The sequence below is a fragment of the Haplochromis burtoni genome, unplaced genomic scaffold (assembly GCF_018398535.1).
Source record: "Haplochromis burtoni strain Fernald_Lab_line unplaced genomic scaffold, NCSU_Asbu1 Contig_12, whole genome shotgun sequence".
Lineage (NCBI taxonomy): Eukaryota > Metazoa > Chordata > Actinopteri > Cichliformes > Cichlidae > Haplochromis > Haplochromis burtoni.
In genome coordinates, this window is record NW_024582373.1 from 3841165 (window position 1) to 3853617 (window position 12453).

The 12453-nt window shown below is 38.8% G+C and overlaps 1 protein-coding gene across 2 annotated transcripts in view; it reads left to right on the forward strand.

Annotated features, from left to right (window-relative positions):
* Positions 1–12453, forward strand: part of eys (eyes shut homolog) — a 167693-nt gene that overhangs the window by 61042 nt on the left and 94198 nt on the right. For both annotated transcript variants that reach the window (XM_005915494.3, XM_005915497.2), the window contains exons 25-27: positions 5828–5924; positions 6317–6424; positions 7610–7755. In XM_005915494.3, the coding sequence (XP_005915556.1) occupies positions 5828–5924; positions 6317–6424; positions 7610–7755 (351 nt within the window). The remainder of the gene's footprint in view (positions 1–5827; positions 5925–6316; positions 6425–7609; positions 7756–12453) is intronic.

A 12453-nucleotide genomic window follows, 5' to 3' on the forward strand; every position in this document is an offset into this window, starting at 1 on the left:
GCTGCGAGATATCATTGAGCAAAGTGTATACATCATAATGACAGTTGCTTAGCACTGATGTGGATATTAGACACACTTTGTTTTTGTACTACAGGTATGCATAGGTATTCAATTATACGTGCATTTAAAACAAGATGGCAACAGCCTGACAGCAGAAAGAAGAGCACCATTGTTTGTGTGTTTTGCTAAACAACATGGAAGAAAATCACAAAAATAAGATGACGCGTGTAATCTCTTAACAAAAATAGGGCATGGGACATATAATACAATATATACACCATAAAATACATGCAGTACAAGGTCGCTGAAGCATGAACTGTTGATTTGCTTGCTCTAAGCAGAGAAAGGCATGAGCTACATAAAGTCTGCCTTGCCTGGAACAACCATGCAGCCTGAAATGATTAGCAGTGATATGATATAGACATGTCGCAGGTTACTTGTGGTGTAGTATATATGGGTAGCTGTTGTTGGTATCAGTGATTTTCAATTTTATAGTTTGCTCTACAGACAATAGTTGACCCTGATTTTTCAAAAATAAATACATTTCTTATTGTGTTACAAACCAACACATCTTGTGGCAAAAGAAATTTAACAGTAGACCTGGTGTCTTCTATGGGAATATGTTTCCTAATGTTAAAAAATGTCTTCTCATAGAGTGAAAAGATGTAAAAATGAGAACATTTTCTTTTTTTGTATTTCTGTCATGGGAACTGCAATACACTGCTGTACCAAAGTTTCTCTTTAGCTCATGACACTCACTGCTGTAAGCACAGTGTTACAGCCTAAGGTGACCTAGATGAGTGCATCTGCATTCATACCAAGTCGGAATAGTCAGAATTGTTTTATATTGGCATGCAATCCTCATTTCTCTGTGAAAATTATACAGCATGTTTAGGCATAATCAATAACTGTAACTTTTGATTGATAATATGTGTGGAAATACAATTTTTAAGCTTAAGGACTAAGCTAATACCCAACATTTCCACCTTAAAAAAACTAAACAAGCAAACAAAAAAGATGAATTACCCGTAGAACTTGGGCAGACAGATATCTAACTAGCTAGCACTATATCGTGCAAGCTAGCTATAAATGCAGCTAGCTATTTATTATGCTATTTAGCTTTGTGGCTATTTACATAGTTATCATTAAAAAGAGAGTGGGAGGTAACAGAATTGCTCATCTGCAACAATGATGTTTACTAATGTACAGGGAGTGCAGAATTATTAGGCAAGTTGTATTTTTGAGGAATAATTTTATTATTGAACAACAACCATGTTCTCAATGAACCCAAAAAACACATTAATATCAAAGCTGAATGTTTTTGGAAGTAGTTTTTAGTTTGTTTTTAGTTTTAGCTATTTTAGGGGGATATCTGTGTGTGCAGGTGACTATTACTGTGCATAATTATTAGGCAACTTAACAAAAAACAAATATATACCCATTTCAATTATTTATTTTTACCAGTGACACCAATATAACATCTCCACATTCACAAATATACATTTCTGACATTCAAAAACAAATCAGCGACCAATATAGCCACCTGTCTTTGCAAGGACACTCAAAAGCCTGCCATCCATGGATTCTGTCAGTGTTTTGATCTGTTCACCATCAACATTGCGGCTTCCTTTAACAGGAAAATGTGTCACAAAGCTAAAATCATCTCAAACTGTTTTCTTCAACATGACCGCAAGTTCACCTCCATTGTCTTCACATCTCAGTACCTGGGTTCAGTCTATTCCAAAAAATAATTAAGGCTGCTCTGAAGGCAAAAGGGGGTCCAGACCGGTATAAGCAAATATAACTAATAAACTGTCCAGATTTAAAGATTTAAAACTAAGGATTAAGTCAAAAATCAAATGCAAAACACAACTGTCTGATTTGTAGGCAAGCATGGTGTTTGCTCACATTTTGCATCTTAAACCTTCTGTGTTGTATGAAAGACAAGGTGATAGGCTTCAGGCCCAAACATATGAATCAGCAAACATAAATGCCAAGCAGAAAGCTGTAGTCATCATGGTGAAGAGTGTTGATTCTCAGTGGCATTTGTAGTGCTTTCAGCCCTCTCACACCACAGAGTGCCATTTGATTTAATGAATTTTTCTAAGCAAAATTGCCTAACAAAGCTTTAAAGTTCAAAGCATAACCTGATTGTTCTTTTATTTGTAATTCAAGAGGTACGGTGTCATGGTTATGGAGAGTGTGCATGATATAATAAAATTCCAAAATCTCATATTTCCCCATTATTTCAGACCATTTAAAGTGCCTGTATTTGGTGCAGACCTCAGAGAGGAAATACCTGCACTTAGGCTGTTTTTTTTCCGTCTTTTTGTAAACTTCTTCATTCTGTAACATTTGGTTTCACAGCATGAAGGATTTTCCAAATGGACAGGGGGCAATGGTCAGAGTTGGAGAGGGCCAAATCTTTGACAGACCATAAAACAAGCAGTTTGTCGTTTTATGACAGCCAAAACTTACTACATATAAACATATAAACCAAAGTTAACAGCTTTAATTTGTAGATTAGTCATTAAAATAAATAATATGACTAAAGCTAGAGAAACAAACAAACCATAACATCAAGAGTGTACACAGGGCCAGACATCAGTTGTGAAGAAGTAGTTTCATTTATACTAAAAGTATGAAATAGCAGCAGGTCTGCAGCAGCTGTACAGTAAACAAATTTTAAATAAACTCAGTGTTTAATCATTTTGTTCCTGCATTAGCTGTGTCGAAGAGGTGGTCCAGGTGTGTAGCAGTGGGGTAAATTGGCTGCAGTAGCTGGTATTTACATGCAAAGGATTTCTATTCTTAACCCACTTCTTCAAGTAACCCAGTTTTTGGTCCTTGCATGTAAAGGACCTTCAAGCGTACTCTTTTCTGTTTTTATTTCTATTCGTGTTGCTGCATTTTAAATAAATATAACTAAAATAATGTGACAGAGACTTGAAAAGAATCCAAGATGTCCAACAGTGTTCCATCAGTGGTGCGGGGATGGTTTGGTTTACAATACAATTGCTTTACAATACAAGAGTAGTGCAATTTATCACCCATTGTATTATCATGATACAGCCATTCTGTAGTACAACACAATGCAAAATGTTTCTCACTTCCTGCTGAGAAGCAAAAAGCAAGAATTGTGATATTGATCATAAAACACAGTAAAGCGATATTTTATATATAATCTTTTAATTATTTATTTTAATGACAGCTGAAAATAGCTTAGTTTGTCTTAGTTAGTTAGTCTGTTTTTTGTAATGTTCTCTATAGTTGCGATTATTTCACACTTATTTTCACAATTTTGGTTAAGCTCTAGCACATTGCATTTTTAGGGCCTTTATGAGTTTGGATACTGTAAATCTCGCTCTGATCTTGTGTCATAAATCTAAAATCCAGCCACTGACTGGCAAATTAAAAAGTGCAGTAGGTTAACTAAAACTCGTGAGGCCAGGCACAAAACTCGCAGTCCTAGTTTCAACATGACAATCCTGCTCCTGGATTAAGCCACCAGTGACATCTAACATTTTGATGCATGACGGCACACAGACGCCGCTGCAGACAGAGATCGTAATCTGTACTGCAGAAACGCTGGGTTATAAAATTTTTAAATGAGCCCCTTCTAAGAAACGTTACATCAGACTGACAGAAGACAACAGTCACCAATGTAGCAGTCCAAACTAAGCTCGCTCTCTCAAAATGGAGACATTCCTCATATTTCAATTGAAATGTCAATCAAAGTTAGTTGGCTATCCACTCGGGATCACCCGCAATTTCTTCTCCTCCGAGACATTTACTGGCAGCAGCCGTGATCACATACTGTAGCTCTTGCCAGATGATGGAATGACTACGTGAGCCACGCGCCTTGGGTATCCCGCTCTGTACTCTGTCAAAGAGAAGCCTCAAGTCACTGCTTAGTAGCAGAAGATGCATTACATTGCAGTGACATTCGAAATAGTCCCCAAGGTGCTTCACCATCGCTTTGACTGACAGACCAGCATGGGAAACTTGTGCTGTCCCATAATTCACCAGATGCTCTGTGCTGTCTCTGGTTTCCTCTTCATGGATTCCTCTTCATTCATACATCCCAAGATGCACAGAGTTGTGTCACTTACCCTGCATTCCGTTTTTCTTTAGGAAATTCATTATTCATAGTGTATTTTTTTTTCTAATTTTAAACACATTGGAGACTACAAATAATCACAACTCCTGCATCTGTATATCTTGAAGTGAAGACGAAAGAGAAAAAGGCAGTATACAGTTACCTCCTGATATTACACAGAGGACTGAAGACCCTGTATGACCCTGCTAGACTGTTTCCGTGAATTCCAAAAATAGCCAAAATGTCATATTCAATACTTTGAAAGATTTCTTCCTGTATGGCTCGAGTTTCACATTTTTTAAACATGCCAGATTAAAACACATGCGCTCCTGTCTTAAACAATTCTCAGGAACCTCATCGTTGTGAACAGATGTACTTCTCTGGGCATAAAATTTACTATGTGCAAAACCCATTACAGTTCAAAAATATGTAATTCTATCTTGAAGCAGTGGGAGTAACATAATGAGACAAGAAAACAATAAGGGCACTCACACACTCATTATGGGTTAGTTATATTAACCCTTTGCTATGCTTGCATTACATTTAATTATGCTCGGCAGATGGTGCTCTGCAGGGGAAACACAGTAGTCGTTGTTGGGAGTCTGAGCCCAGAATTTTAAAGTAGCTTGATAGCAGCATTGCACAGGAAATTGTATAATTACTCTGTGCAGCTACAATGGCATATTTGTGCAGCATCTGTAGTAATTTGGATGATGCACTGGTCTGTTATGGTGAAAGGAAAACTAAGTTGAAATAATGGCCAAAAGTATAAAACTAGGCTTCCTATGAAGGGTGTCTGAGTTTAGTATTAGAGATATGATGAGGAGCTCTTTCAAGGATGCCCAACTGGGAAGATTCCCATGCAGTCCCCGGATACACTGTAGAGAGTGGCTTGGTATTCCTCCTGAACAGCTGGAAGTGTTGGCAGGGGATATGGGGGCTTGGGTAGCTCTACTGCTTCCACAGGCTTGACTCAGATAAGCCATGGATGGATGGATGAATGCTTATACTGTACGTCTAAGCATTAGATGTACTTCTGATGTTTATAGGTGATTAAATTTCACTGCTAATGAAAGTCAGATCATGTCCATTAATTGGTTCCATACTTTTGAGCATTTGGTTAATTTGTGATCTTTTTTAATTTGTCAATTTTTTTACTTAATGAAACCCATTCATGCATGGAGCGAATGTTAATTCGTTCAGCAGAAAACAATCCAATGGACCAGACCCAGGCCAAGCACTAGAGGAATACCTCTGGCAGGCAGAACACTACAGGCTCCTAGGCTGCCTTCAAATGTACAACAAAACATCCATGCTGATCTGCTTAGCCATGCTGGCCCTCAACCCCCTAATGAACAAGGGCAAAAGAGCTCTTGGGCTTAGCCTCTCCCTCTTACCCTAACTTAACAAGATGTCCCCCCACTCGCTCGCTTTCTCCCACACAGACAGACACAGAGACATATGCACGGTGGCACACACAGGCACACACCTCCCAAACCCCAAACCACTAACCCTCAGACCAATCTGTCTGTGGCACTAAAGTATTATTAGACTTACACACTCTCAAAGGGGAAACAGTGAGTGCTGAGAGCTGGAAGATGAGATATGCTACAGGGCTTACTAGTTCCATTAAAATGGCATTCACTGGGGCCTTTGTTATCATCGGTCCTGACGTTTTCAGGATGTAGTGGGGTCTGCTGATCCATGACCATCTCATCTATCTTTCAGGATTTGAAGGAAGTTGGTGTGAAATTGACACCAATGAGTGCAGTTCAAACCCATGCCAAAACCAGGGTGACTGTGTGGACCGGGTCAACAGTTACAGGTAAAAAGTGTTATCCGCAAACCAGCTTTTCATTTCTTAGTGGGTGAGAAAATGTCAGGAGTTTTAGTGATGAAATCTTTTTTTTTGTATGGGTTTCAGACCAATATGCTTCTTCTTAGCTTGAAATTTATTTAACAGATAATATTATTATGGTTGTAGTTAGATGAAACAAAACATGTTTGTCGTAACTGTTTTTATCATATGCTACTGTGCATGTTCTTTAATGTAGTTAAACCAGTCTTTGTCGCTGTAGAGTGTGAGCAATCAAACTAAATGTGATCAATATCAATAAATTCCTATAGATTTTCTCACTCTGTGCACGTGCTTGTAAGAAACATCTTCTATTTTCCATCAGAGACAAAATATCAATAGTAATGATTTTTCTTTTCCAGCTGTGTTTGTAAGGTGGGATTTTCTGGCCTTCTCTGTGAGGAAGATATCAATGAGTGTGCCTCTAGCCCTTGCAAGAATGCTGGCACATGTCAAGATCTTGTGAACAAGTAAGCATATATGCAATTTTTCCCCCCTTTTACTTGCATCATAACCTTTTTTCATAGCGTGTTTAAATTTCTTGCGTATGAAGGCCAGGCAGAATTAATTGCTTGATTTTGTTTTGAAAGTTGAATGATCAATAACCATTCTCCAAAGAAAAAAAAGTAGTACTATAAGGTTTTGGCAGTCCTCCTTAGAGTATTGCAGTTTATACAACGAGCTTGTCATCCTTGACACACATAAGCTGCTATTCTAAAGACGAAGAGCAAACTCAGCAGGACCACATCATGTATCTAGATTGGGCTTTACTCCACCGGTGCTTTTCTCTGCTGTGCTTAATGGGAGCCCCGGGGCTTCCAGGCTTAGTCGGACAGATGGGTTGAGAAGTCCCAGGGCCAATTTGAGTCCTAAATGGTTTGTCTCCAGTTTGTCTTCCGTCATGATTTCATTCCCATGTGACCTGGCCCTGCTCAGAGCACTCTTCTGATTGCATAGTCCTGGGAGTTCACATCAGGTGTTTTTTAACCTCACTGCCCGCCACACACCTCTGAATCCATCTCCCTGACCCAGCAAGCCATGCAAGTTCATCTATACTGCGATGAAGAATCAGACTATGCAGAGCTGCGAGACTGCAACGAGGAAAGGGTTAATTGTTCTAATAAATCAGTCCAAGAGCAGAAGAGGCTTTCAAACAAATGTGCCACGTGACAATAACTACCAATTAGCATATTTCATAAATTTGATGTGATGTAACTTGTTTACAGATGAATGATGTTTACAGCAGCACTTAGGTGAATAATTGTACGTTGCCTCTTTACCTCGTCTCCTGCGAGATCTATGGTTAGGCCCAGCGACAGCTTCAGAGAGGGATTTCAATTGAGTAAACCACATCATCGGACAGATTAAGCCTTCCCTTTAGTAACAAGTCATGAAGCATAATTTAAATTAAGTTGCACACTGGGAAACTTAATTGCCAGTTGTTAATTGTTCTGCAAAATGCTGCCGGTCAGTTGAGAGAATCACTCCAGCGCAGTTTATCTCAGTGGGTTTGGAACACACGCACGCAACTGCTGTGGGAGCGTGTGCGCATGTTTGGCAGAGGAAAAACAATTCGGATGATTTTTAAAGTTATAAGAAATTAACATAAGTGGGCTATGATTGTGTGACACATTGCTTATTAATTTCTTCTTTAGGTTCCACTGCATCTGTCCCCCTGGTTATTTTGGAACGCTGTGTGACCTGGATGTGAATGAGTGTGAAGTTTCACCTTGCCTACATGAGGGCATCTGTATCAACACGCCCGGGGGTTTCAAGTGTGTCTGTCGCCCTGGATACTCAGGTAGCTCTTTCGCCCTAAGGCGACATTAAGATCAATATAAGACTTTAAAAAGCTTATCATGCCCGCTTGTGGCTGCACGCTATTGAAGCAAGTCTGACACAGAGCTGGCTTAGTGTAAAAAATGCTTCACAATGCTTGCTTTTAATTAGCCTGCCTCGCTGTGCAAGATACAGTGCCTGCTTTTTAGTAGAGCTAACAAGAGATAAATTCATGTCACCTGTTTTATCTGATAAAAACGTCTCAGTGTCTGTTAGCTGCATTTATTTAATTTCATCAGCCTCTTCAGTCTCAGAACGCTAGTGTTGTTTTACTTCAATCCATTTGTCTTATTTTCCACCCAGACGGATATCGAGCTATTTTAGCGCGCGCGCGTGTGCACACTTGTGTGCACTTGTGTGTGCGCTATCCAAAGCCGATTCCTGTCAGATACTGGGAAGATTAATTTCATTTGTCTTCCACACTGTATCATCAATTTATCCTTCCCCAGTTGAGAGAGGGGGGAAAATCTCTGAGGTATTGCTACTCTGGAGAGCAGAACCTGACACGCATGGCCCAATTCCCACAGAAGCAGCTTTTATTATTAGACCTACGCACAGCATAGTACAAGCCATTACTTTTTCTGTTGCTCTAAGCTCATCTGAGGAAACAGGGTCCCCCAAGAGAGCAAGTGGCCAGAGGATACAGTGTGGATTGGCTCAAACCAACTAGAACTCATACAAAATATTTGCTCTAGTAACATGTGTAACAGCAAAGCAACTTTTGTCAAAACGCACAAAAAAAAGAAAAAAAATGGGTCTACGATGCTACTGTAGTTGTGCTGTGTGTTCTTTTTGTTCTCGCCTTAAAGTAAGTTTGCTGTGTGAGGGTGATTCATCATGCGGTGTTTTTGCAGCCTGATTGGAATGAATTGAAATGTTATTCTCCTTTGATGGCATGATGTGTCATCGCTGCAACACTGTAATTCATTGTGTCATTTGATGGTATTAACATATTATTTGCTTTAGCCATCAGGGAAGAAAGGGGATATTTTTTGCATATCAAATGCCAAAAGTCATTTTGATAGTAACAGTTGAAGCCCCTCACTAATAAATGAGTCTGGTGCTATATCAGGTCACTTTTGTTGATGTCATTAGGCTGTAATGACGCTTTATTCCCACCTCAATCAGTACCTATGTGGAATATTCTTCAGTGCATATGTCTTTTGTAGTGAACGGGTTCTTCCTATAGTTTTGTGAGCCTTTTTACAGCTCTTATAAAAACACACGGTAAAGATCACAGAGATCAAATCTTTGCTTCTTCACGTAAACGTATTCCTCACGCCTTAATAATTTAAACTTTCACTGGATCGATAAGACCTGCTATTAAGCTTAATTTGTATATACAGTGTTATTTTCTTTCTGTATATATTGTATTAGCAAACATGCTGTCCTTTAATGTAAGTCAGTCTTGGCATCTGGCTGGATCTTTGCTGTCACATCATTATTTAGGGCATTTGGCTTAAAGGTCTCTGAATCCCAGTAATGTATCACTTAACTGTGTACAGGTGCTGTGTTCTTTATGGTCAAAGGTCATTACAGTGACATGATTAATTGGCAATCTTGTTTATATAAATCACAGTTTCTCCACGCTCTTTGTCACCTTCCCTTTTCTCTTCTTCACCCATCATTAGTGAGCATGTTCCCTTGAGTGATGGTACAGTGCAATCAGCACTTTATTACACTTTCCTCAGTCAGCACATTGCTAGATGATGATATTCTGACCCTTGCGATGTTGTTTGCTGTTAAGGCTTCAGTAAATTCTAGCTCTTGCTGGCTGGACTTGCTCCACAAAATGTTGTTGTTGCTGCTGGTAGTGTTTACTTATTAATGACACAGCATGCAGTATTGTGCAAATATTTCCAATGACTTTATCAATGGAAGGGTATCAGTTATAAACCAATTATCTCTAACTGAATTCTTCAGATGTAGAAATACTAGAAACTGTCATGTGAGCAATCAGTGTATGTTTTTCTATTTATTTCTCATAATTAAACAAAAAACAAATACATTTAATGCCTTAAATTGATTTTAATGAACCCTCAATATTAGCACAACATATGTATAGTAATATATAATCACATTGTGAGCAGGTTTTTTTTTCTGTGCAAACTAACAGCCACAAACAAACAGTAAATGCTTTATAGTCCCCATTAAGGTTCTCAGCTTTATTTTTATTTAGTATAAACAATTTTTTAAACCCTGCTCTGTTCTGCAAGGAATGCGTCCCTGTGCATAATTCCTTTTGTTTAGCCCTTATGTTTACATAATTTGAACATTAAAGTTAGGTATTGTTAGTTTGTGGGTGGCAAAGTAGTGCAGTAATTAGCACTGCCACCTCATAGCAAGAAGGTTCTGAGTTTGAACCTGACGCTCAGCTGATAGCTGATGTCTGCATAAAGTGCTGTATGTGCCTGTGAGTGTGTGTTCAGTTAATTGGTGAATCTAAAATTAGCTGTTTGTGTCTCTGAAAAACATTTGTGAACATAACTTGTGACACAAAGTTTATTCTTGCATTTTATTGAAATGGTATATCTAGCAATAATCATTAGTGTGATCATCACTTTTAATGATAGCATGAAACGATGGTGTCTAGGACGTGGAATTTTTCATGTTTTTCACATTTTCACACTCACACTTTTGTATTTCAGAAACTTAAATTTCAGCTTTGATCTTTTATTTTATGTTGTTTTGTATCTTCAGAGCCATAAACTGTGAATTTCCTTGCTGCTGTATAGCTTTCCTTTTGGCTAAAAGAAACAACTCATCTCTTTGGCACAAGAAATGAATCGTTTTACATTCAGTGACGAGACAAAATGATAGATTTTGTGTACAGAAAAGGCAGTTTATTTATTCTCTTTCATGAATAAACACAGGAGGCAAAGTAGTTTCTTGCTCCTGTTGTCACTTTGTTTACTTTTGGCTCGGTTTGCAAATGAAAAGCCAACCAAATGATTAATGATGGGTCAGTAGTCATTTTTCATCTCTTGATTACTGGAGGTCCCGAAGAGATTTTAGGGTTATTAAATAATCTTTTTCAACCACTTTAGTAAAAAAAATAACATCACGAAATCCCTCCTTGTAGAATTATACCAAACACATTACTTTATTTTTAATTCCTCTGCATAAAAAGTCACTTACGTGCACCTCTGCAAAGCAGTACCTGCTGTAATTTAGACTCCTATGAACATCATCGGTGTGTCTTCCCAACTTGCATTCTGATTTGTTGGCAGGAGGGAGACTAATTTTGTCAGTTTGTGTTATCTGGTGTTTCCTTCCCGGCTTGAACTCTCTCTCCTCCTCTTCCCGTCTTCTGTGATCTGAATGCTATTTTTGTGCTGCCTTTTATAAATAATGAATATTATCAACAGTCTCACTAAAGCTGAATATTCAGCCTTATCTTAAATGTGTCTGATTGCACAGTTTGCGTGGGGGTTTTGCCCTTGTAGACACTGGGTACTGCAGTCTCAGCATGATCAGCGTTTAAAGTATAAGACACACTTTTCCATTAGTTCAGTGAACCCTCTCAGGGGCACACTACCCAAATTACATTGCACTTGGCTTTAGTAGTCTGTAGCCAGGCAAAACCCTTTGATTTTATTTGGAATTTTTTTGTGGCTGTTACAAAAACAAGAAAATGCATTAAAAAATAACAGTTTTGTGGTTTCTTGGTGGCTTCTCCAAGAAAAAACTGTAAAGTTTTCACTACAGCTACCGTCTAATGAAGAAATACTATAGTCATGTTTAAAAACAGGTAGCGATGTGCCTTCAAGTCTGGTGTAGATGGAAGCAGCTGTTTGAGAACTTTACATATCTTTAAATTGTCAGTTTGTATTTGTTTTATTTTTGTATTTTAAAGTTCCCTTTCTTCATAAGTGATTTTATTTTATTAGTTTATTGAAATTTTAGTCACCATACTTATTGTTACAGAAATAAAACTTGTATATTTATATTTTAATGGAGTCTTCTGAAAATGGAAAGTATGGGGAATATTAGGTGTCTGGCCTGGTACAAGCCATTCAGTCCCTGTATAACCATAGTGGGAGCTTGGTGCTCATAATAAGTTGGGTTAGTTTCTGGTGGGTGCTGGACTATGCTAGGGACACCTTTTGTTATGGATTCTGTCACTGATATCTAGGTGTAGCTACATGGTGAAGGGTCTCCACTTTGGTGGGCTCAGGATCCCATCTATGCTTTTTGCAGATGATGTGTTTCTGTTGGCTTCATCGGGTAGTGACCTGCAGCTTGCATTGGATAAGTTCACAGTGTGAAGCGTCTGGAGTGACAATCAGCACCTGAAAGTCTGGCCCGTAGTTCTCAGCCAGAAGAGGGTGGAGTACCCATTCTGGGTCTGGTAGGCGTTACAGTACTATCCCAGGTGGAGGAGTTTAAGTACAGTATGTTGAGGTCTTGTTCACGATTGAGGGGAGAGTGGAGCATGAGATTGACAGATGGACTGAGACAATATCTGCAGTGATGCAGATGCTGTACTGATCTGTTGTGGTGAAGAGAGAGCTGAGCTAAAAGTGAAGCTATTGATTTACCAGTCAGTACACAGGTCAGAGATCCAAGCAGCGGAAATAAGTTTCCTTCGAAGGGTGGCTAGGCTTTCCCTTAGATATAGGATAAGGAGCTCGGTCATTCGAGAGGGACCGAGCAGAAC